Below are 25,959 nucleotides of genomic sequence, written 5' to 3'. Positions count from 1 at the left end.
TTCCACCTATATGAGACACTTACTTGTTCCGGAGCAGGAAAGTGGTATCCATCTTATTTTATTTGGTACATTTGCATCCCACTCTTCCTCCACAGATCTCAGGGCAGGGCCTGTTGGGCTGCCTCTGCTTTTATCCTCACAACAACCCTGTGAGGTAGGTTAGATATGGAGACGGCGACAGGCCCACAAGTTGCCTGCTAAGTTTCGCAGCCGAGTGGAGATTTGAATTCAAGTCTCTGGGCAGCAGAGCTTTCCCTGCGACCCCAAAACTGGCTACCCCTCCGGACCCTTAAAAAAAGAAAAGGAAAAAGAAAATGCAGTTGGTGGTGTGGCCCCCTTTGGAGAAACAGAACATCAGGGGAGGGGGAGAGGCAGATGGAAACAGGAAGCTTCCCCCTTCTCCTTCCAAAGAAATCCTCCTGGGCCACAGCAACCATATGTAAGGCACTTGGGAGGTGGTCATGTTCAGTCTTGTTTGTGTGCCGGACGGCGGTCCCAATCCACAGGCTGGTGGCCCACTATGCTTCTCGGTGCCCCAAAAGTTCTGCCTGTTGGTGCCTCTCGTTGGGCTCTCTTGGTTGTGTGCATTTGTGTGTTGGCGTGCGAGAGATTACAGCTCGTCTTTCCCTAAAGTGGCGTCTTGCTCAGGGTCTTCTGCTGGGGCTGGCGTGGAACTCTCCGCCACGATTTCCTTCTCCGCCACAATCTCTTTCTCCGCCACGATTTCCTTCTCTGCCACAATCTCTTTCTCCGCCATGGTCTCCTTCTCTGGAGGCAACTCTGTTTCCTCCGTGTTGAACAGCATCCGCACCAGGTCGTCGGCCTGGACTCTCTCCTGCGGCGGATGAGGAAGGAGACTTTGTTACAGGGGGTGGGGTGGGATGGGGTTCAGCTCTCATTATTATCTGTCAGGCTACTGCCATCGGAACAGGGTAGGGAAGCAGAGGGGCAGTTGGGTTACAGGGAACCTCCGGAAATCTTGCGATGCAGTTCCTCTTCCTGTGGTGAGGAAAGCCTCACCTCCAGTGGGAAAGAGGGGAAAGGACCAGAGGATGCTGCTGGGAGCCTCAGCACCGCTCCTGGCCAAGCTGGCCAGGAGGGAAGCATGCCCCTTCTGTCGCCCACCCTGTGCGTAGGTGTAAAAGGCAAAGAAGGAAGGCTGGGGGTGACGAAGCTCTTATGTTGGGGGAGGTCCCGGAAACAACCACTCCTGGATTCTGCTAGCGATTGAGGCAGACACGAACTTGTGGCTCTGCACTGTAAATAGTTTTGCACCGAAATAAAACCTGCAAAAGACAGGTCGGAGTCCTGACTGGTTACTCAGGAGCAACCACCATTGCCATCTGACATTATCGTTTCTACAACAGGGGCTCCCAAAATGCGCTCCGCCTGGGACCTTCTGCATGCAAAGCAGGTGCTATGATCGCGAAACTGCAGCCGCACCTAAAGCAGCTGCGCATTGTGCAGGATATTTAACCAACGACTCATGTTTTGCCAGAAGGCACATGAAGGGGCTGAGGGTCACAGAGTGTTCCTGAAAAACTGCTAGGGAGAACTTGGTGGTCCTGGCAGGAAGAAGGCATAGCTATATATCCTCTTCCTTGCCTGGGCTCATCCTCTTTCCACCCTTCTCAGCCACGAGAACACCTGCAAGTTCAGACTCCATCTTAAGCTAGACTTTAGCATGTTTTAGTAACTGAATTGCTACTTTAAGCCTGTCTGAACAAACCGGCTGCATCTGTTATTCTTCAGGAGGCATACTGAGTGATTTTTACCCGTTACAAGACTGTGTGGTTGCTATTTTAAGGGGGAGAAAAAGGGGGCAAATAACAGGAAAATCCACTCTGCCTCAAAGCATCCTGGATTGCTAACACTGAAAGGCGAACGCTAGCCTATTTAAGCTTCCCTTTTAAACACTCTGCTGAATGCACAAATGTGAGGAAGGAGGAGTAATATCTAATAAATATATCCTCCCTTAGCATCTAATTACATCCCAACACATTTCTCCACAGGGCTGCCTGGGAAATTATGAAAGGTATGAGAGGAGAACAAGGTGAGCAAACTAGCAAGCCTTCTGTAGAAATGTATCGTTGGTACATCCCTAAGAGGTCACCCATTCATTGTGGGGTGCAGCTGCAGCCAAGCAACCTGCAGGCAAGGAGAACACACCATCTTCCTAGGCAGCTTGGCCTACAATCAAACAGCTCTTGAATATTTCGGTCACTGACCAGAGTGCAGAGAGCATACAAACATAAATTGATTAATATTAAGCTCTGCGAGCTAGTACACAATAAATAATTCAGATATACAACAGCTAAAATATATAAACTAAAACCTTAATCGCTAATTTAAAACATAATTTAAAACCACTGGCCTGGTGGAACGCTCTCTCACAAGAGACCAGGGCCCTGTGAGATTTGACATCCTTCTGCAGGGCCTGCAAGATGGAGCTGTTCCACCAGGCCTTTGGTCAGGGTTCAGTCTGACTCATTTTCTATTTGTATAAGAACAAGCACGAAGGAGGTTTCCCAGCCCACTCACAGGGTATTATAATATCAGTGGAAACTGGTTGGTCCTGGTGAGTATTAACCGCTTTCAGTTTTAACCTGAGGATTGTCATTTGTCCAGTTTGAACTTTACTTTTAATTTATTTAAATTAATTTTGGGATGCATTTTAATTGATCAATTGCTTGTTTTTATGCATAATGTATTATTTATATGATGTTAGCCGCTCTGAGCCCGGCTCTGGCTAGGGAGGGCGGGGTACAAATAATTTTTTTAAAAAACATATTCTTATTATACTTAGACATTGGTCGTTAGATTCATTCAAAGCTTGTCTCCTTAATTTTATAGAAGCAGCACGGAATTTAGCCACTTTGAAGGTAGTGTCTGGTTCTCTGTTCTCTATTAAGTATTTTAAGTAATAATCATCAGTTCTGCTTGGGGGTTTGCTGCGTGACTGGAGTGACAAATATAGAGCGTATAACCTTGTAGTAATGACAGCGCAGTAGGGCTTGAGTAGCAGTTTCAACTTCCTTCAAACCACAGAGGCATGTTCGTTCTGAATATGGTTTGCCTTCAAATCTGCCCTGCTGGTGGAAGGACATTAAATCTGGCAAGCATAAAAAGCTCTTCTAAATTTGGGTATTTCTATTTTGGATAAATACCTCCCTTTGGATAATCCCCCTCCAATTAACCTTAAAATTTTGGATACCTTGTCCTTTCAACTCATGTGGTATTGCAGCTCAACATCACCCTATTCGTTGTTTAATTGTGGATTCAGCTTTTTCATATCCACAGGTTATCAGAGCCTGCAGTGTGAACCCTACGTTTCTCTTGGTTTCTCTTGCAGTGAGGATTTCCCCATTTTTGTTTTGCATGTGTCTGTTAAAGTTAAGGGTGCCAGACCCTACCGGGAAGAAAAATTAGTTTTAGCCAATAATGGATCTTCAGAATCCATATCTGGGACCTAAACAGTTCTTGCCATCTAGCAAGTGCCTCCAAACGCTTAGCCAAAAGATCTCCTTCGATGCGGCGCCTACCCACTAGGCTTCCTTCCTCTGCCCTCTGCATAACAACCAGGTGTTTTAGAAAACAATTTCTTGGGAGAAAGGGCAGAGGCAGAAAACTTGAGGCAGAGTCGCCTGTAATGCAGAAGTGAAACCCAGCAAAACCCTCTTTTTTTTGCAGAATTTTACACACAGGCCTGGATATGGGGGTGGGAGAAAAAGAAGGGCATGTTGGGGTTGAGAAAGGAGGAGTGAGGCAAAGCAACAGCCATTCTACATACCCGTTCGCTGTGACGGGGGTCCAGAGTGAACCACAAGGCAATGGCACAGCGCTGGCCCTTGGTCACGGCTTTCACGCCATGCGGGTTTTCGGAGCCTGATGAGAAACCCACAGCCCGGCCACACTGGGGCTGAACCTCTGCCTGGAAACCAACAAAGGGGACAATAATAATAATAATAATAATAATAATAATAATAATAATTTTATTTATACCCCGTCCTCCCCAGCCAAGACCGGGCTCAGGCGGCTAACACCGGGTATAAAAACAATGGATTAAAATACAACTTAAAAACAAGATTAAAATGCAACATTAAAAAATAATCAGAGGACCATTTTGATTTGGACAGCACACCCCAAACTGAATTGTTCCCCGCCGGGATTGCTGTGCTGACTGGAGCTGATGGGAGTTGTAGTCCCAAACACCTGGAAGGCAAATGGCCTTTCTAGGCCACCGGGCACATTAGGATTCATGAACAAATACTGGTGGTATTTGACTCCTAGTAAGTTTGATGATGATGATGATAATAATAATATTAATAATAATAATAATAATAATAATAATAATAATAATAATTTATTATTTGTACCCCGCCCATCTGGCTGGGCTTCCCCAGCCACTCTGGGAGGCTTCCAACAAAGATGAAAGATACACTAAAATGTCACATATTAAAAACTTCCCTGAACAGGGCTGCCTTCAGATGTCTTCTGAATGTCAGGTAGTTGTTTATCACTTTGACATCTGATGGGAGGGCGTTCCACAGGGCGGGTGCCACTACCGAGAAGGCCCTCTGCCTGGTTCCCTGTAACTTGGCCTCTTGCAGTGAGGGAACCGCCAGAAGGCCCTAGGAGCTGGACCTCAGTGTCCGGGCAGAACGATGGGGGAGGAGACGCTCCTTCAGATATACTGGACCGAGGCTGTTTAGGGCTTTAAAGGTCAGCACCAACACTTTGAATTGTGCTCGGAAACGTACTGGGAGCCAATGTAGGTCTTTCAAGACCGGTGTTATATGGTCTCGGCGGCCGCTCCCAGTCACCAGTCTAGCTGCCGCATTCTGGATTAGTTGTAGTTTCCGGGTCACCTTCAAAGGTAGCCCCACATAGAGCACATTGCAGTAGTCCAAGCGGGAGATAACCAGAGCATGTACCACTCTGGCGAGACAGTCTGCAGGCAGATAGGGTCTCAGCCTACGTACCAGATGGAACTGGTAAACAGCTGCCCTGGATACAGATTTGACCTGTGCCTCCATGGACAGCTGTGAGTCCAAAATGACTCCCAGGCTGCGCACCTGGTCCTTCAGGGGCACAGTTACCCCATTCAGGACCAGGGAATCCTCCACATCTGCCCGCCTCCTGTCCCCCCAAAACAGTACTTCTGTCTTGTCAGGATTCAACCTCAATCTGTTAGCCACCATCCATCCTCCAACCGCTTCCAGACACTCACACAGGACCTTCACCACCTTCACTGGTTCTGATTTACATTGTTTGAAACAATGTATGGAACAGGTACAAATATCTACTGGTAATGTAAAGAAAAAGAAGGTACCTTTTATCATATGTGGTGGGTGTGTAAGAAAATAAAAGCTTTCTGGGAGATGATATATAATGAAATGAAAAAAATGTTTAAAATAACTTTTGTGAAAAAAACAGAAGCTTTATTATTAGGAATTATAGGTACTGACATCCCAAAGGAGCAGAAAATACTTTTTATGTACAGCCGCTTGCATGTTACTAGCCCAGAGATAGAAGGAAGACAAAGTCGCTACCAGAGAGGAATAGCAAACTAAGCTGAAATGGCAAAGCTGACTGGGAAACTCAGGAACCAAGAGGACAAAAACTGATCTAGGAGACCACTACAAGCAGATGGAAACATTAGCAGGATTTTAATCTCACTTGTAATGATAATTTGGACTGATATGAAATATAGAGTATGGAATAATATGCAGCTGTAAATGTTAATAATAGGACCCACGGAGGGAGTGGGGAGAAGTCGCGAGATTCAGAGTAATATCTACATGTGGATATGCATTTGGAATGTAATAATTTTATATCTGTAAAATCAAATAAAAAGGATTTTAAAAAGGAAAAGAAAAAAGGATTCACCCACACCCTACCCCTTCTGTCTACTCCCAGAAAAGAGAAGGAAGGAAGTGGGAAAGAGTGTGACTTTTCCAACTTCCTCCTTCTAGGAAGGAGGTTTCAGGGGAGACAAAGCAAACCAGTCTCACCACCTGGCAGCTGAGGGCCACTGAGTGAGTGGGAAGGAGGCTCAGAGACCTCGTGGGCACTCAGGGGGGCAGCGCTGCATCTGTTGGTGAGCCCTGGTATAGCTGCTATCATTAAGCGGAAGAGACAGAACCAGGACTCAGCTACATTGGCAAAGAGAAAACGCTTTATATGCGTTGGTTTATGCAATTTAACACCGTGACACCAGATGGCGCTGTGGAGTTCCGTTTTTGCTAACCTGATTTCTTGTACAAAGCTTGCAATCTGAAACGCTTCTTTGACGTGCCCAGATCCAATTATGCTTATTTGCACAATGTACAAAAGACGTCAGAATCCAGCACAGAAGGGGCATAGCCCCTCTGAAACGAATGAAATCCACTAACTTCAGTGGGTCTACTCTGAGCAGGGCGAATATTGGAGGCAATACAGGCCTGGCTCATTTGCACCAAGGGTCACACACAGACTGTGGAGTCCAGCAAAGATGACCTGGGGGGGGGGGAGATTCCCTTTGCCCAAAGACACACGAAAGAGCACAGAACATAAAGAGGAACAACCGACTCACAGTCACCGTCGTGGCATCCAGTTCCGTGAAGTAAAAAGCTCCTCCTTCAAAGTCACCATTTAGGTAGAGAATAGCACTAGAATTAGCAGAGGAGAGGGGGAGATATTATGTCAATGCCTTTCCTTCTGGTGGAGCGGAGAAACACACAGACAAACTTTCACCTGGTTCGTTTTGAAAGTGTCCTTAAAGGACACTCTTCCCAGGGGCTGCCAAGGTTTTTGGCCACGGGGCTCATTTGCCTTTTTAAGAGAGTGGCGTGGGCACATCCACAGATCTGAGACTTGAAAAAGGGCACAGAGCTGGAGGAGGAAGAGAGATAGAATGTCACACTTCCCCTTTCAGCTCTATGTTCTTCTCAGGGGAGAAAAAAGATAATCGGTCTTTTGCTACCACGTGGCCATGGGGTGGGGCCCTCAGAGGCTCTACAAACACCATGGGAAGACCACAGGGACACCATCGCGCCCGTGGGCACCATAATGGCAACTGCTGCTCCAGACTCTAATTTGCAGTGCATTATGGAGCAAAGGCAGACTCTGTTATAGTGCAGGGAATATTCATCAGAACTGCCTACCCTTTTCCTTCCTTCCTTTTTTTTTTTTTAAAAAAAAGAGGGATTCTAGTCCTCATTGTTCAAGATGGAAATTGGAAACCCCGCCAAGTCCTTCTGAGCAGAAGGGGCTGAGCAAAATGTATGGAGATAGGTGAACCAAACATGTTCCCTTGGGTGCCAGCGTTGCAGCCCACAGAACAGAAAACAAGGTTGTTATATCTCATTTGGGACAGCCTATTTGAAGATGGCTCTATCCTATCAACTTCTCAGTCTCCTCTTCTCCAGGTTAAACGTACTCAACTCCCTCAACCGTTCCTCATAAGGTTTGTCTTGCAGACCCTTTAATCCTCTTGGTCGCCCTCCTCCACACATGCTACAGCTTGTTGATATCCTTCTAAAACTGGGGTGCCCAGAACCGGACACGGGACTCCGGCAAGTTGCTATTTCAAGAATAACCTGGCAGAGGTTGGCCACCTGTGCCTGACATGTCTTCCCTATGCTGGTCTTTTGACAGGCTGCTCTTATATTGTTTTAAATGGGTATTTTAATCGCTTTACTCTCATGCTGGGTAACGTTAAGTCTTTGGAGCGGCTCTGAGGTCCCCTGGTGGAAAAACCTGGGATAGACACTTAAAGAAAATAAACAAGGCAGAAGTCATGAACGTGAGCCCAGTCTCTCTCTCTCTCTCTCTCTCTGTGTGTGTGTGTGTGAAAAGTCTTGGAGGGATAGAGGGAGTGAACTATGCAATCCTGCAACTCCCTCTTGCTGATTGACCTGGCTCCACCACCAGAAAAATGGGTTCCCCACCACTGTCCTAAAAGGGTGGGTCTTCAGGCAGCTAGACCTTGCCAACTATCTTAAGAACAGGGCAAGAGACTTTTGACCTTCAAGAGGTTGCTGGACTACAACTCCCACCTCACCCCTGACTGCTGGTCATGCTGGCTGGGGCTGATGGCTGCTGCAGTAGCCCAGCAACATCTAGAGATCCTCAGGTTTCCCAATGGCAGAGCAGCCACTCATGCAGGGACACAACACACAGCCTCCTTTCCAGATGGTGCTCCCAGGAGCCTTTAGCCCAGGGATGGGGAAGCTGTGGCCCTCCAGATGTTATAGACTACAACTCCCATCTTCCGTGACCAGCGGGTGCACTGGCTGGGGTTGATGGGAGTCGTAGTCCAACTACATCTAGAGCAGCAGTGCTCAACCTGTGGGTTTGAGCTCTGACCTTGCTAGCTAGGGGTGATGGGAGTTGTAGTTCAACAACATCTGGGGACCCACAGGTTGAGAAAGGCTGATCTAGAGGGGCACAGGGTCTGTGCCGTTCCTTAAGAGGTCAAAAAGCTGCTCAGGAGCACAACCACCGCAGTGCCTTGCTGTTGTCAGTGGAGAAGGAATTTTTCATTCTCTCCACTTCCTCACAGCCATTACCTGTAGTCCCGAAATGTGTAGGCTGGCGGCTCTTTGACACACACTAAAGCCTCTGCGTTAAGGATGCAGTTGTCCACGTGTACAGGGTGGCTCGGATCCGCCCGGTCTTCCTGTTTATCTGCACGGGAGACAAGCAGCCCTGAAAGTTTGCACCACTGCGGCCAGCCTGCCACACTTGGCAGCGAAGATTCAATTACCCGAAAGATCCAGCTTTCGAAAGACAGCAGCCCTTCACGTTCCTAGTCCTCATGGTGCTTTTGGAAAGGCAAACTCCAGGCAGGCAAGAGGCCTGGCGAGAGTTGGAGGACACATTCCAGCCAGGCCAGAAACACCCAGAGAGGGTGTGAGGCAGGGCTGGTGAGGGGGTGTGGCCTGGTGAGGGGGTGTGGCCTGAGGCAGGGTGTTTTGCGCTAGAGGATGTGCAGAATGCCCTACTTGCCTTCAATAGCAGTGCGGCACACCAGGTGGGAGTAAGAGAAATGCAGGGGGGTGTCGAGGCGAAAATAGGACTCCATCACCAGCCGGACCTTCTCAGTCACATTGTAGTAGAGGTAAGCGCTTTGCATGGGCACTTTGCCTTCCTGTCCCAGCTGCGGAGGCATAATAATAATAATAATAATAATAATAATAATAATAAATTTTTATTTATACCCCGCCCTTCCCGGTTCAAAAACTGGGCTCAGGGCAGCTAACAACAAATTTAAAACACTTTAAAACACTTAATTATAAAAGCAGCATAAAATATAGTATAAAAACATGAATAACAATAAAATTCAAAAATCAAAAATCAATTAGATAATCCCCAGGGCCAGCTGGCTGAATTGGTCCTACTTGAGCCAGCGAGGAGGCCAGAGGAGAATTAGCTGTGGGGTCTCAGAGCAGGTGATCTTCATAAAAGGGGAGGGGGAAGGAAGAGAAGGGAAATAAAAGATCAGGCTGAATTCAAATTAAAGGCCAGGCGGCATGGCTCTGTCTTACAGGCCCAACAGAAGGAGCTTAAATCCTAAAGGGCCCTAGTCTCATGGGACAGAGCATTCCACTAGGTCAGAGCCATCACTGAAAAGGCCCTGGTGGAGGATAATCTGACTTCCTTAGGGCCTGGGACTGCTAAACTATGGTTATTCATGGACCTTAAGGTCCTCTGCAAGGCATACCAGGAGAGGCGGTCCCATAGATACGAGGGCCCTATGAGGCACACAGAGGAGGTTCAAGTTCCAGATAACAACAACAACAACAACAACAACAACAACAACAACAACAACAACAACTTCTTATTATTTATACCCCACCCATCTGGCTGTGTTTCCCCAGACACTCTGGGCAGCTGCCAACAGAATACTAAAAACACAATAAACGGTCAAACATTAAAAACTTCCCTAAACAGGGCTGCCTTCAGATGTCTTCTAAACGTTTATTTCCTTGACATCTGATGGGAGGGCGTTCCACAGGGCAGGTGCCACCAGCGTGAAGGACCTCTGCAAGGTTCCCTGTAACCTCACTTCTCTCAGGGAGGGAACTGCCAGAAGGCCCTCGGAGCTAGACCTCAGGCTAAACGATGGGGGTGGAGACGCTCCTTCAGGTATACTGGGCCGAGGCCATTTAGGGCTTTAAAGGTCAACACCAACACTTTTAATTGTGATCAGAAACATACTGGGAGCCAATGTAGGTCTTTCAGGACCGGTGTTATATGGACTCGGCGGCCACTCCCAGTCACCAGTCTAGCTGCCGCATTCTGGATTAGTTGTAGTTTCAAAGGTAGCCCCACGTAGAGCACATTGCAGTAGTCCAAGCGGGAGATAATCAGAGCACGCACGACTCTAGTGAGACAGTCTGCCAGCAGGTAGGGTCTCAGCCTGCGTACCAGACCCTGGACACAGAATTGACCTGCGCCTCCATGGACAGCTGTGAGTCCAGAATGACTCCCAGGCTGCGCACCTGGTCCTTTAGGGGCACAGCTACCCCATTCAGGACCAGGGAGTCCCCATACACCTCCTGCCCCCTGTCCTCCCAAAACAGTACTTCTGTCTTGTCAGGATTCAACCTCAATTTGTTAGCCATCATTCACCCGCCAACTGCCTCCAGACACTCACACAGGACCTTCACCGCCTTCACTGGTTCCGATTTGAAAGAGAGGGAGAGCTGGGTATCATCTGCATACTGATGATCACCCAGCCCAACTCCCCTGATGAGCTCTCCCAGCGGCCTGTCCTGGTCCCTATTACCGTGGGCTCACCGGCTTAAAAATGGACTACTGCCCCGAAGACAACAGGTCCTGCGCTCCATCTTCCCTGACCCAGGCACCTGGTTCATTTGTTTATTTCATGACATTTCGCAGAATCATAGAATGGCGGAGTTGGACGGGCCTTCGAGGCTCATCTAGTCCAACCTCCTACAATGCAGGAATCTTTTGCCCAACTTGGAGCTTGAACCCACAACCCTGAGATTAAGATTCCTGTGATCTACCGACTGAGCTATCCTAGGCCTGCCGCTTGAAGGTACACACACAGCAAAAACAACCACCTCAATAGCTGTTTACAAAAAAGACAAACGGGGAAGATCTGGAATCGGCGCGGCGAACTCTTCCAAAAGGACTGGAGCAAATTTATATTTTATATGAAAGAAAATTGCAAACATTTGAAAACGTTTGTAGGTTTGAGTTGGAATGTTTTGTAATGTGAATAGAAGGAGCTGATTTACATATAATGAGGTGAAATGTTAAAGGAAGATAGAAAGTAAAAAGGGGGTTATAGAGATGCTAAGAATTTAGTAAACATGTTTGGAAGTCAGAAAGAGATCGGTGCTCAGTCGAGCAATGTTTAAGGTTATTGATATATGTAACAAAATGTGATTATGACAAATATGGAAAACTCAATAAAAATTATTATAAAAAAACAAAACAAAAATAATAAACGTTTCTCGGTAAGAAAAATTAACAACGACAATTCAAAACTCCCCAAAAGTTGAGGGAACAAACGACCATGGCTTTTTATTCCGCAGTAAGGTTGGGATCTAGCTGAGGAGGCCACAATGCTTTCTGTGTTTGTTACAGCCCCAACATCACGGAAAGCAACTTCCGCCTGCGTCTTTGATGACAAAGACAGAGATTTACACAGGAAACAGGCCCATTCAAGCAGGCAGCGATGCTTCTGAATACCAGCAGAACCACAGGAGGAGAGAGGGGTCTTGTGTTCGAATCCTGCTTGTGGGTTTCCCACGGTGCAAAGAGGATGCTGGACTAGGTCAACCATCGGCCTGATCCAGCAGGCCCCCCCCCTTAGATTCTTGTGTCCTGGATTCCCCCCAGAAGTCCGAGCACAGCTTTCTGCTCTTTCAGAGACTTACCTTGAGTGCTTTATAGACGGTGACGCCATAGAAAGTCTCACTGGGGGTGTGTGGGGAGGTCTTCCCACGGTAGCCGTCACCAGCAGAGGCAGCTGCCTGCATTGGGAGAGGGTAGAGAAGATATATATATAAAACTGAACATTTATCTCTCTCTCTACTTGTGTGTGTTAAATTTTGTGCTTTACAATTTAGAATATTCATTTATACAACCTTAAAATAGCAGTGACTTCCCTTCTGTCTCCATGGTTCATTTTACATAGCATAAATCCCTGCATATTTTATATAAACTAAACCATTCCGTATTCCATTATTACTTCCATCGATACTTATTTACATTGTTGGATTTATCTTAATGCTGCCAATGTTTTCAAGTGTACACAATTCCCCTCCCTGCCATGTATTCAATAAACATTTTCCAATCTTCTTTAAACGAATGTTCTTCTCGTTCTCTTATTCTATACATTAGATCCGCAAGCTGCGCGTATTCCATCAGTTTAAGTTGCCATTCTTCTTTGGTTGGGAACCTCGCTTCATTTCCATTTTGGGGCTAAAAAACATGGGCTGCTGTAGTGGCATATAAATAACCATTTTTGACACCTGGGAATTTCCATCTGAATCATCCCCAACAAAAAGGAAAGGTGCTTTTAAACATTTTTTTCCAATTCATTATAAATTATTTCCCAATACTCTTTTACAGGTCCACCACACATGAAAGCACGTACCCTCAACCTCATTGCATCTCCAGCACTTATCTGATTCAGTCTTACACATCTTAGCAAGTCTACTCCAAGTAAAACTGAACATTTCAATCCATTTTTTCTTCTGGGGTTGTGGTGAAAACCCCAGGTAAAAAAAGAGAGTAAAAGACCTCTGGACGTTTAAGTCCAATCAAAGGCGACTATGGGGTGCGTTGCTCATCTCGCTTTTCAGGCTGAGGGAGCCAGCGTTTGTCCACAGACAGCCTTCCGGGTCATGTGTCCAGCATGACTAAACTGCTTCTGGCGCAATGGAACACCATGATGGAAACCGGAGTGCACGGAAATGCCGTTTACCTTCCCGCCACAGCAGTACCTATTTATCTACTTGCACTGGTGTGCTTTTGAACTGCTAGATAGGCAGGAGCTGGGACAGAGCAACAGGAGCTCACCCCCTTGTGCAGATTTGAACCGCCGACCTTCTGATCGGCAAGCCCAAGAGGCTCAGTGGTTTAGACCACAGCGCCACCTGCGTCCCTCAAGCAGGACTCATCTCAGGCCAAATGGCAGAGCTTGAGAACTGGCCCCTCATGGTTCAATCCCTGTGCATCTCTAGGGTCAGACAAACAGCTAAGGCAGCTGAGCTGAGAAAGAACCCCCCTAGACCAAGATTCTAGAGCAAGCTGCAGCCTCCCAGAGCATCCACAGTGCTGTGTTGGGACCTGAGGGGCAGCTACTCACATTGGTCAGCCTCTGCAGCGCCCGACACTCCTCTTCGGACAGAAAGCCGTCCACCACCACACGCTGGGAGCCGTTGAGCAGCTTGGAGTTCATGGTGATGCCAAGCCCGTCGTACACCAAGGGGCCTCCTGTGTGAGGCAACAAGAAGCAGTCAAGGCGTTATGGATCCTAGAGGCCCTTCAAGATGCTGCTGGACTCCAGCTCCCATCAACCCTCAACCGATAGGGATGCTGGGAGCCGTAGTCCATCGTCCTCTGGGGGAGCCAATTGGCCGCTGGGTGCAGCTGGAGCTGGGACTAAGCCTCGTCCTTCCAGTCAATAATCTCGAGCTCTGCCCTAGCTTCAGTTTAGGAGCTGTCTTCAAGGGCAGCCCCATGCATAAGTCACTGCAGCAGTCTAACCAGAGAGGAGGCGGCAGAAGCTGGGTTAGAGGCATGTCAGGGGTGTGGCCCCTCTGGATGCTGCTGAAACCTGCATCATCTCCAGTCAACATAGCCAACAGTCAAGGTTAAAGGGAGTTGGGAGTCCTTATGGAGGGCCGCAGGTTCCCCACGCGCGAGGAAATGGATTAGACCCTGCAGTTGGGAAACAAGAGCTGGAGCCATGGGAAGAGACCCTTTCCCTTGGCCACCGACAAACACCCAGGCTGCCCTGTCACCTTCTCGCACGAGCTTGTTCATGTCCGTGGACTCCTTCGTCTTCTCCTCCACCAGGTTCTCAATCTCCTTCATGAGGTTGCCTATCTCTTCCGAGATGCGGGCTGCCGTCTCGCGCTCCACCCTGCAGAGAATGGAGAGACAGGGCGGCGTCATTGGCTGGAAGGTCAACAGTAACTCACTCTATGTGGGGCTTCCCTTGAGACTGACCCAGAAACTCCACCGGGTGCAGAATGTCATGGCGAGACTCCTTACGGGGTCCTCACTGCGGGATCACATTCACCCGGTGCTATACCAGCTGCACTGGCTCCCAGTGGAGTACAGGATCAGGTTCAAGGTGCTGGTTTTAACCTTTAAAGCCCTATACGGCCTAGGACCCCTGTTCCTACGGGACCGTCTCTCCTGGTATGTCCCACGGAGGACCTTACGGTCTTCAAATAAAAACATATTGGAGATCCCAGGCCACAGGGAGGTTAGGCTGGCCTCAACCAGAGCCAGGGCTTTTTCAGCCTTGGCCCCGATCTGGTGGAACGCTCTGTCACAAGAGACTAGGGGCCTGCGGGACTCGACATCTTTCTGCAGGGCCTGCAACACGGAGCTGTTCCACCAGACCTTTGGCCAAGGTACAGTCTGACCCCCTCCTTCGGTAATCCTCATAGAACTCTAGCCCAATGGCTGCCATTAATTTGATTCAGAATTGATTTTAGAATGAACTGATTTTAGAATGTATTTCAATTAATTGATTGTGATTTTATGTAAACTGTGTTACTTTTACTGTTGTTAGCTGCTCTGAGCCCAGCTTCAGCTGGGGAGAGTGGGATATAAATAAATTATTATTATTATTATTATTATTATTATTATTATTAACAGGTAGACCTTGGAATGGAGCCAATTGCTGGCCTGGGCGGTGCGGTTGGGGGGAAGAGTTCCCATGCAGATGTGGGAGGAGAGCCAGCTTCAAAAGCCTAGCTCCGAGCTATAAGGCAGCCAGAGAGAACAAGCCAGGCAGAGACATAAGCAGAGAGCCAACATGGTGCAGTGGTTAGAGTATTGGACTAGGACCTGAGAGACCAGAGTTCAAATCCCCACTTCGCCATGAAGCTCTCAGTGGGTGACCTTGGAGCCAGTCCCTGCCTCTCAGCCTTGGAGGGTTGTTCTGGGGATTAGATGAGGAGGGGAGCCATGGGGGCCACCTGGGGCTCCTTGAAGGAAAAAGTGGGATATAAAAGCATTTAAAAAAAAGGGGGGGGGGAGAGAAAGTCTACTGAAAAAGGCGCTCACTTCTGCTTCTCTTGCAGCCTCTTCGGTATCACCTCTTCCGGTGTCCAAGTGTCCTTAAAAACAGGGGGAGAGAAAAAGAACTTAGCGCAAGGAATTCACCGAAAACTTACAACCGGGGGTGGTGGAATTCTGGGCCTGCTGAGCTTCCTGGTCTCAGCTGCCCAGTCGTTGTACTCAGAAACTGGGGATGATGGGAACTGTAGCTCTCCGCAGATCCCTTCCTCCTTGACTCACACAGCACCAGCTCTGTCACCTCCCCACCTCAAAGCCCTAGGCCCCATACTTTGCACTTTTCCCTCATCCGCCTTTCCTTAAAAAAAGGGCAAAACAGAATGGGTGTCAGGCCGAAGGAGCCGCCTCTTACCGGGTCCACGAAGGGGATCCCAAAGACGTCGTAGGCGAAGAAAAGCTGCTCTTTCTCCAGAAGGCTGCGTCTCCAATAGAGCTCGACATCCTGAGGGGCAGGGGGAGAAAAGGAGGACAGAAAAGTCAGAAGCGGGCAAATCAAACAGATTCCTCGATTAGCCAGCACAGGGGTGGGGAACCTTGTGGCGTGGTTCAGCTGAAGGACCAGATCTCCCTCAGCCTGGGGTCTGAGATCTCCTAGGGAAGCCTTTCTCTTAATCCTGCCACCCTCCCAGGCATGTTTGGTGAGAGAGAGGGGCTTAGTAGCTGCTCCCAGATTGTGGAACTTCTTTCCACGGGGAGCCTAGGCTGGTAGGGGTGTGTTGAATTGTTTCAACTTTTGAATTCCGAAAAAGGAGGGGCGCTAAAAAGTCGTAACACGACTTGGGAATCTGAAACATACAGTGGTACCTCAGGTTACAGACGCTTCAGGTTACAGACTCCGCTAACCCAGAAATAGTACCTCGGGTTAAGAACTTTGCTTCAGGATGAGAACAGGAATCGTGCTCCGGAGGCACAGCAGCAGTGGGAGGCCCCATTAGCTGAAGTGGTGCTTCAGGTTAAGAATGACCTCTGGAACGAATTAAGCACTTAACCCGAGGTACCACTGTATTTTGGTTGAATTGATATAATATACTTTTGCTTGGTAAGCGAAACGTGTGTGAAACTGCATAGAAATAATAAAAAATGACTGCCAAGCACTTGCAGTTATATTTTTGGTTACCTGACATTTACAAGAGGTAAAATTACAATTCTTTGGTTTCCCGAAAGCAGTTTATGTGCCTCTTCATCAAATATAGACTTACCAAGCTAAATGTTGTCCGATCACAAAAAGAATAGCAGGTTTGAATTCCTCACACCCCAAAGCATATTTTTAAGACCCCACTCACTGAATAAATTTACAAAAAGTAAGTTTCACTCCAAACTAGGACAGTCTCCTCTCTGCTTTCCTCTTGCTGGTAGGCAAAGACTTTCTTTTCTTTTCTAATATAAATGGGATAGGCAATAATAAAAAGATATAAATAAGTAACTGCAGAAAGGAGGAGAGGTAAGTTGAAGAAAATGCAGAATATGGACTGATGTAAAAAATAATAATCAGCAAATATATGTAAAATGGAAAGAAAAAACAAAACATTTATCTAAGAATCCCTGTGGGGGAAAAGACTTTCTTTTCTTGTTCAGACAGATCTTTGGCCACTAACTGGCCATTGTGTTTTGGCAGGCCTTCTGTTTGTGTATGTGTGTTATCCTTCCCACCGCATTGTTGTGTTTTTAAAACGGTTTTGTTTTGATTCAGTGCTTTTTAAATAATATGCTCACTTACTTAGTCTCAGTATTTATTGTCTGCTTTTCATTGTACCCGTGAGCCCCTGTACCCCACCTGCCAGGACACTCACCTTTCTGGGGCGTACAGGCGTGGCCAGGTTGTCCCCCAGCACAGCTGTGTAGTAGGCCAGGTTCTGTTTCATCACTTCGTCGTTAGGGAAGAAGAGCAAATAGGTTTTGGCACACTCAATGGCCTTCTCGTAGTCGCCGCCTGGAAAAGGGGAGAGAACTAACATAAGGACGCAAAAAGAAGAAGAAGACCTGCATCTGGATCAGGCTAGGCACCCATTTGGTCCAGAGGGGCAGATCCCCCAAGGGGAACCCTGCAAGCAGGACCTGGGAGCAACAGCAACTGCTATTCAGAGGCATAACAGTGGAGGGAGAATGTACCGTATTTTTCGCTCTATAGGACGCACTTGACCATAAGATGCACCTAGTTTTAGAGGGGGAGAACAAGGGGAAAAAATTCTCTTCCTCTCTGCACAGTGCTCCTTCAGCGAAGTGGCAGGAGAAACGGAGCCCCTTCCATTTCTCTTCCCGCTTCGCTGAAGGGGCATTACTTCCGGGTTTCGCCGCTCACGCATGCGCAGACGGTTAAAATGACATCACACACATGCACGGAAGTGGCAAACCGCGACCCGCACGGGTTACATTCACTTCAGGATGCGAACGGGGATCCGGAATGGATCCCATTCGTACCCAGAGGTACCACTGTACTTGCAAACCGCTTAGAAGCCTCTTTGGGTGTTACGAAGTGTATATATTAACACATTATCTAGACAAACACATTTATTGTATACTGTGCAATGTGTGGTGCGTTTTAGGTATGCGATATCATGAGGGTCCAAAGGATAATTTTTCCTGGAAAAGGTGGCACAGGGTAAAACAACTGAAAGGGGAAGCAGGCCAGTTTCTTACCACAAAAATAAGAACGATTGGACCTGGACCTTTTCTCTCAACTTACTGTTGTAGTAGGCAAACTGAAGGTAGTTGAAATGAGATGGGAGGAAGTCCTCAATGGGCTTCTCAGTTCCGGTTTGAGATGCAAGTTCTGTGACGCAGCCTTGCTTGCAGCTCAACACTTGTGTGTAGTGATCTGCCAAAAAAAAGACGACAAACCAGGTTTCTTCTTAAAAACAGGACCAGAGAGTTAGAGGGGGTTTTGCAGGCCAGAGGCAGTAACCTACATGCTGTATGCCATATCAGACCCAGGACAGACCAAGCCATGGCTTCCTACCCCACACCTAATGTTATATGTGACGTCAGGTGTGGGGCAGGAAAGGCTGTGGCTACAAGGAACAAACCTTAAACTGAGCTCCTGACTGCTCCTTTGCAAACAGGACTTGCCAATCAATGCAAGCTTTGCCCCTTTGCAGCTGTGGTTTGGATTTAATTTTCCCAGACTGCATTGGCAAACCAACTCCCATCCCTCTTCACTTCGTAAGCTCCTGAGTGGTTAAAAAAAAAAGAAAAAGGTAAAGGACCCCTGGACAGGTAAGTCCAGTCAAAGGCAACTATGGGGTTGCAGCATTCATCTCGCTTTCAGGCCGAGGGAGCCGGCGTTTGTCCTCAGACAGCTTCCGGGTCATGTGGCCAGCAAGACTGAACCACTTCTGGCACAACAGAACACCGTGACAGAAACCAGAGTGCATGGAAACGCTGTTTACCTTCCCGCTGCAGCAGTACTTATTTATTCACTTGCACTGGCATGCTTTTGAACTGCTTGGTTGGCAGGAGCTGGGACAGAGCAATGGGAGCTCACCCTGCTGCGGGGATTTGAACCGCTGACCTTCTGATCGGCAAGCCCAAGAGGCTCAGTGGTTTAGACCACAGCGCCACCCACGTCCCCTGCTCCTGAGTGGCGCAGTCCAGCCACAAACTGAATGGGGCGCTTCGGCATTTAGAGAAAAGAATTCCTTGAGTTTCTTTCGCTCGTCCACAACACTCCGGCCGCTGGTTGGGGCTCACCAATGATAGCTTGGAAAAGGTCCGCGTTGTACTCGAGGTAGTTGTAGCCTTCGTAATCGTACGGCCCCTCGCAAAGGGCTCGGCACTCTGTGTCGGCGACCCAGTAGGCTTCTAGTGCCTTCTCCAGGTGCAAGATGGCCGCCTGGGGCTTCTCCTCTGTGTAGTAACTCACACCCAGGCGGAATTCTTCCTACAAAAAAAAAGGGGAAAGCATGGGAAGCAGTCAGAACTTGTGCGAGAGATAGGAAGCACAGATTGGAAGCTAGTCCACCAACCTCAATCTTAGCTAGACTGCACATAGCATATGCTTGGAGGAATCCTTTCTCAGACTGTATTAAGGCTCGCAGCAAAGACCCTTTTTATCTAGTTGGCAAAGCCTGTCAGAACAAAAATTCCTTCAGTTATTTCTGGAAAGCACAGAGGGTGGGTGCCTGTCGGATTCCCCAGAATGGGGCACCCACCTTGGAGGCCCTGCTGCATGTCAATGAGGAGAGGGCTTCTGGGATCTTTGAAACCGGAAGGAGGTACGTAAGGGAGCAGGCCATCTGCTCAGGTGTTCAGTAAGAAGCACCGTGCATTGTATGTCAGCGCCAAACTTGGCCCAGTTGCAGTTTGGCCAGCAATGCAAATCCCACAAGCAAGGTGTTATATGCTGGAAGTAGTTTGGCTCGACAAGCAATGTAGCTGCTCTGGTCTGGACCAGCTCATCCCATTGTTCCTGCCACTGTCAGCAAGAATGAGGTGTTCCAGCATGTGGTGTTGCCACTCATCTTACCTGTCCCTGAGCCCAGAACTTGAGTTGCCTTCAATACTTTGGGGAGAACCCTGTCTCTTGCAAGAACTGGGAGGTTCCGGCAATAGAAGGGGAGTGGGCCGGCAGCAATTGCTGTTTCGCCTCAGGCGGTGAAACAGGATTGGCCACCTCTAGGCCCTGTGGTGGGAATTTTCCAGTCAGGAACCCAAGCAGCTGCTGTGGAAACCTCCATTCTTATGGCTGGAATGACCGTGTTTGAATGTTGAGGGATGCCGGAATTTATTTATTTTTTTGTGGTGAGGGGGAGGGTTCTGGCTTCCCTCCTCCTCACAGGTGTCCCCAGGTTTCAGCCCTGGGCAGGATTGAACTCTGACACCTACTTGCTAAGTCTCCTGTGCAAAGCCACACGGTCCACAGAAAGACCCATTTGGAGACCACATTTGTGGCTCAAAATGTGGAATTTAGGTAGCCCAGGATAGATTCTGGACCAGCTTAGGTAATAATTCATAGACAGAATCAGAGGCACCATTTTGAATAAAATATTGGGGAGGGGGGAGGTAAACCCCGCACCTCATAATCGATCATATGATGTGGTGCACGCACACCATTTGAATGGCAATGCCCATCAACTTGAGGGGGACGGGACAATCCCCTCAAATATTTTATTTGGGGGGCTGGAGATCCCTCAGGCCCTAGGAGTTAGCTCCTGTGGGCAGAATATGTACTCTCTCTGTGCATATGTGTGTATGTGTGTTGGGGGGAGAATCTGGGCATGGGTGACATACAGTGGCCAATGGCGTTCTCACCATGTGCGGCTTGGCCTCCAAGTCGACAAAGTCAGAATCTTTGACGCCTGCCATCATCTGGTAGTAGTCCAAGTTCTGCCGCATCTCCATGTGGTCAGGGTTGGCCACAAAGAACGTGTGGGCTGCGGCCACGGCTTTGTCGAGCTTGTTGATCTGAGGGAGGGAGGAATAAAGACAGTGTTGTGTACATAAGATGAAATTTGGTGGACCAAAGGTGGGGAGCCTTTCACAGTCCCATTCTGTTTGAGCCAAACCTCTGTGGGGCGGGGGGTGGTGGTATATAAAAATAATAATTTATTATTTATACCCCGCCCATCTGGCTGAGTTTCCCCAGCCACTCTGGGTGGCTCCCAATCAAGTCTTAAAAACAATACAGCATTAAATATTTAAAACATCCCTATGCTATTATAGGGTATGCTAGTAAAGAGTAGTACAGTGGTATCTCGGGTTACAGACGCTTCAGGTTACAGACTCCGCTAACCCAGAAATATTACCTCGGGTAAAGAACTTTGCTTCAAGATGAGAACAGAAATCGTGTGGCAGCGGCACAGTGGCAGTGGGAGGTCCCATTAGCTAAAGTGGTACCTCAGGTTAAGAACAGTTTCAGGTTAAGAACGGACCTCCGGAACGAATTAAGTTCTTAACCCGAGGTACCACTGTATCAGAGGCCGGTGAGTGAAGCTTTGAAAATGATAATAATGATGGTGACGATTAGTTGTCTCAAAGTGAACAACAAAAACAGACCTAACAGACATTAAGATCGGATGCAAACACACCAGCAAAACAAATTGTTCTTTTTAAATATATATCTTACCCAAGTTCTCCCTACCCCACTTTAAAAAATGAGCATGAAAACAGCCAAGTTACACCCACGTGACCTTCCCAATTAAAAACCAAGAGCCTGGGCAGATAAAATGTTTTACTTTTGTATAGCAGTCCAGTTTCTACACATGCAGAGGTGCTGAACCTGAGATTACCAAAATTGCAACAAGCCCTGCTGCTTGAGAGTTTCAGGGCCAGCCAAAGACATTTTGCTGCCTGAGGCAGAAAAGGCTGCCCCTCCCTCACCCCCTTCTACCACCATTCAAAGCCAACCAGGGAGGCAGCTGAATTCTACAACAACGCTGGCAATACTGCAGTCACCTCCATGGCACCTGAGGGCATTGGGCTGGCTTGCCCTCGGCGGGCAATCTTTTTACTCTGATGGCCAGCAGGTCGCACTATCTGCCATCCCTGAACAGCCAAAAAACACACACACCAAAGCCCCCTCCAAATTGCTTGTGTGAATTCTGCAAGAGTCCACACACATGCTTTATTCATGGTTCTGTGATGCTTCCCTAGGGTTAGCCTATTATTGCCATCTGGAGGGGCAATTCTGGAGCTACAGCACATCAAAGCAGAAAAAAAAAATGAATGAGATTTGTTATGGCCACTCCATTCAAGTTTGCTGAGAGATATAGACAATGAAATGCTTCCAACATTTGTGCTTTAGAAGTAATCTTAAAGAAGCTGGCCAGATCCCTCTTAAAAGACCTCCCCTATTTCTTAGTAAAAATTTTCCTGTTGCTGGGTTTTTAATTGGTTTTATTACTTGGAAAATGATTGATATATTTTAATTTTTAAAAGATATACATATATATATATTAAATGGCTTTTGGAGGAAAAACCTGATTGCTGCTGTTATTAATGCCTGCGTAGTGATTTGTTGCTGTTTTAATGGATTGTGTTTTCTAAAAACAATAAAGCGTAATTGAAAATAAAAAAAACCAAGAACATTTGCGAAAAGATTCCAGCAGGAAGTTTTGGAACACGCATCACTCGGAAAAGAAGGCGTGTGTCTGTGCAACGCGTCTAACCGTCCTGATACCATCATGAGCACAGCTTTGCACAAACGCACAATGAAAAGGATTTCTAGAGAGGGCCCCCCAAAACTAACAGGAAGGCATGCAAACACCCCACAAGCAGTTCACTGCGAAGGCAGGGCAGCCAGCTGGAGGACATAAATCACGGTATCCGATAGATAGGAAAAGCAGGAGGATTAAACTGCGGGTTTTTGCCTTTTAAGAATGGAGAGAGCTTAGGAATCAGACACAGAGAAGTCAACAGGGTTTTGGTTTTTGGTGGGGGAGAAAGAGAGCCTGGCTCTTTCCATATTTGCTTTCTCCACTCCAGTTGTTGAATTGGCTCTGAAACCTGAGACCACGGGGGAGGGCCCCCCTCTTTTTCGTCTTCCTGCGCAGCCCCTCTATGGACGTGGCACATCGCCCCTCCTAAGGAAGTAGGGAGGAGAGAGAGACACACGAGAGAGGAAGGGCTGAACTTCTGGCCGCAGGGGAAGGAGCAGGAAAAACACTTTCTAAGTGGCTGGAGTGAACATGTGGCAGACAAATGGATGGAGACTATAAGAGAGACAGGCCAGGTCAACTCTTCAGAACTGGAAAAGTGATTAAAGGCAAAACCCTTTCTGCAATAACTGTCTCTGAATCCAGGCAGCTCAAACTCATCAGCTCCTCCATCTCTGCTTTGTTCTGTTCAGACATTGCAACCGAGACCCAGGGCTTTCTACAAGGCTGCTTCCTATATAAGGACAAAGTATTCCTTCGTTTTCCAATTGTGCCACAGGAAATCTGGAATGACCGATTCAGTTCTCCAACTTTCCCCAGACTTCCAACAAAGGGGAGATACTTCTAGGACTTGGGCAAAGACCAGGCATTGGTCAATGGCATTGCAACTGACCCAGTCACTGGTGCATGAGGCAAAAGAGAAAGCCCATAGGTTCATTCATGGGGCAGCAGGATTGGGGCTGAAATGCAGTGGCAGGTCCAGTCCTAAGCATGGATGTGAGACAGATCTGATGCATGCTGGACCAAGTGGCCCACCTGGTACAGCATCCTCCTGTCACAGTGACTAATCAGAAGTCTCAATGGGAACACTGCAAGCTGGACCGGAGGGCAACAGCGCTCTTCTTGCTTGCAATTGCCAGCAACGGCAAAACCATTTCTCTGATAATGGATGCGTTTTGAGATGCAGATGGTGCTGTTTTTTTGCTTGCTCCCAGTGTGATTATTTTCACCCACAGCTGCAATTTATTACACAGATACGATTAATACCGTATTTTTCGCTCTATAAGACGCACCAGACCATAAGACGCACCTAGTTTTTGGAGGAGGAAAACAAGAAAAAAAATATTCTGAATCTCAGAAGCCAGCGAAAGCAGCGATCCCTCTTGCTGTTCTGGCTTCTGGGATAGCTGCGCAGCCTGCATTCGCTCCATAAGACGCACACACATTTCCCCTTACTTTTTAGGAGGGAAAAAGTGAGTCTTATAGAGCAAAAAATACGGTATGGCACTTTTAAGCACTTGGCGTATTTCACATGCATTTATCTAGCTGCAATCCTTACAAGCTTGCACGATAAACCACTATTATTATACCCAATTTTGCAGGTGGAGATGCGAAAGATTGTGCAGATTTTCAGCTCTGTCTCTTAGCGGCTTTGCAATTTCTGTTTTCTTTCTCTCTCCTTCCTCCAGCCTCTTCACCTGTAGCCTAGTTTCTCTGTTTCTTTCCATCGAACCTATTAACGTTTCTTCGACCTCAACCTACACAATGTCAGATGGCAAGGAAGCGTTTTCCCTACTGCCAGGACTGCCTAGTGGAGGGACGGGGACTCTTCTTCAGCCAGGGGGACGCATTCCCTTCTGGGAAATCTTCTGAGGGCCACGTGCTAGTGATGGGGAAGCATCTGGAGTGCAAAGCAGAGTCGTCAAAAGGCCTGGGGAGGACTTGCCGATCAGAAGGTCGTTCGAATCCCCGCAACGGGGTGAGCTCCCGTTGCTCGGTCCCAGCTCCTGCCAACCTAGCAGTTTGAAAGCATATCAAAGTGCAAGTAGATAAATAGGTACCACTCTGCTGGGAAGGTAAATGGTGTTTCCGTGGGCTGCTCTGGTTCACTAGAGCTGGCCACATTACCCGGAAACTGTACGCCGGCTCCCTCAGCCAATAAAGCGAGATGAACGCTGCAACCCCAGAGTCGGCCAAAACTGGACCTAATGGTCAGGGGTCCCTTTACCTTTAAGAGTTGGAAGGGACCCCAATGGTCATCTAGACCACCCTCCTGCAACACAGGAATCTTCTGTCCAATGTGGGGCTCGAACCCACAACCATGAGATTAAGAGCCTCCTGATCTGCTGACAAAGCTGTCTCAATAGGCATCTTGTTGGCCACTGTGAGAACAGGATGCTAGACTAGATTTGAGCTCTTCTCACATTCTTAAAGGAATATTAAAATTAGTTAGGGCTCCAAGCAGCACCATCAAACCATCTCTTCCAACCCCCTCTAACTTTTGCTAAAACTGAATCCAACTGAACTCGACGGGGCCTACTTCCCCGGTAAATACGCAGAGAGGATCAGGAGGAATCCAAACCAAGCTGGATAGATCCCCCAGAGGGGCTCCCGTGACTCCTTTCCTCCCTGAGAAGGTCCCGATCCATTTGAAAAGATCCCCCCCCCCAAATCCTATCGTCATCAGTCCCCGATCCAAGTGAACAGGCTACCTTGAAATAAGCCACTTGGAGATAGTTGTACGGACTGCGCTTGCGGAACTCCAGCTCCGTCTCCTCGCCGAGATGGTAGCGGGAGGCGCCGTCGGGGAGGCACTTGCGGAGGCAGCCGGCGCGGCGGAGGAGCTGCCCGAAGAAGCGGAGGTCGTCCAGCGGGCGCCGCTCTCCGACGGCGGGAGGCGCCGGGTGCTGCTGTTCGTCCTCCGCCGGGCGAGACGGGGCTCCGTCGGTGCTGTTGGCAGCGCAGCGCAAGCGGCACTGGATCAGGCGCGTCCGGTGCGCCTCCCGCGCCCGCAGCGCCCTCTCCATATGCAGGATAACGGCGCTCCAGTCCCCGCGGGCGTAAGCCTCCGTGCCCGCCGCCAGCAGCATGTCCGCGGGAAGCGAGGAAAGGTCCGTCTCGGCCCCGACGGCAGGGACGGAGAGCTGCGCCGCCAGCACCAGGAGCCCAAAGAGGGGCCGCGCAAGCAGATCCCGGGGCGCCATCGTGGCTCGCTCGCCGGCTGCGAAGGGGCGCGCAGGGGGGCTGGCCACGCCCACCCCGACAGGGAAGAGGCCCCGCCCCCGGTAGCAAATAGCCCCGCCCCTCTCCCGGAGGCCCCGCCCCCGGCATCTCTTCTTCCAGAGACTCCGCCCTCCCTGCAGAGACGTACTCCCAGTTTTGTGCATAACCACGCCGAATTTTTTTATGGGTGCTCTTTATTTTTAATGCTAGGTTTAAATTGTGTGTTTTTTATTCTACTCTCCTGCAATTCTTATTCAGCTATTTTTATTTGTTCATTGCGAAGCTTGATGCGCTGCTTTGAACCTCGAAGTGGTTTATAAAAAAAGAAGAAGACTCAAGAAATAAAAAAGAAACTCTCAGAAGCAGC

At 48.3% G+C, this 25,959-nt stretch overlaps 1 protein-coding gene across 1 annotated transcript; it reads right to left on the bottom strand.

Annotated features, from left to right (window-relative positions):
• Window positions 1-42: 42 nt before the first annotated feature.
• P3H1 (prolyl 3-hydroxylase 1) lies at window positions 43-25,610 on the bottom strand. Its single transcript, XM_079986917.1, has 15 exons — window positions 25,082-25,610; window positions 20,527-20,679; window positions 18,967-19,156; window positions 17,963-18,094; window positions 17,070-17,209; window positions 15,632-15,721; window positions 15,268-15,320; window positions 13,989-14,110; window positions 13,331-13,458; window positions 11,895-11,990; window positions 8,992-9,142; window positions 8,553-8,670; window positions 6,575-6,650; window positions 3,791-3,931; window positions 43-835 (listed from the first exon to the last, which is right to left on the bottom strand). The coding sequence occupies exons 1-15, from the start codon at window positions 25,571-25,573 to the stop codon at window positions 611-613; spliced, it is 2,307 nt and encodes a 768-aa protein (XP_079843043.1). The 5' UTR covers window positions 25,574-25,610; the 3' UTR covers window positions 43-610.
• Between the last annotated feature and the right edge of the window lie 349 nt (window positions 25,611-25,959).

The sequence above is a fragment of the Podarcis cretensis genome, assembly GCF_951804945.1.
Source record: "Podarcis cretensis genome assembly, chromosome: 8".
Taxonomy (NCBI): Eukaryota; Metazoa; Chordata; class Lepidosauria; order Squamata; family Lacertidae; genus Podarcis; species Podarcis cretensis.
This window is presented reverse-complemented; position numbering and strand designations above follow the sequence as displayed.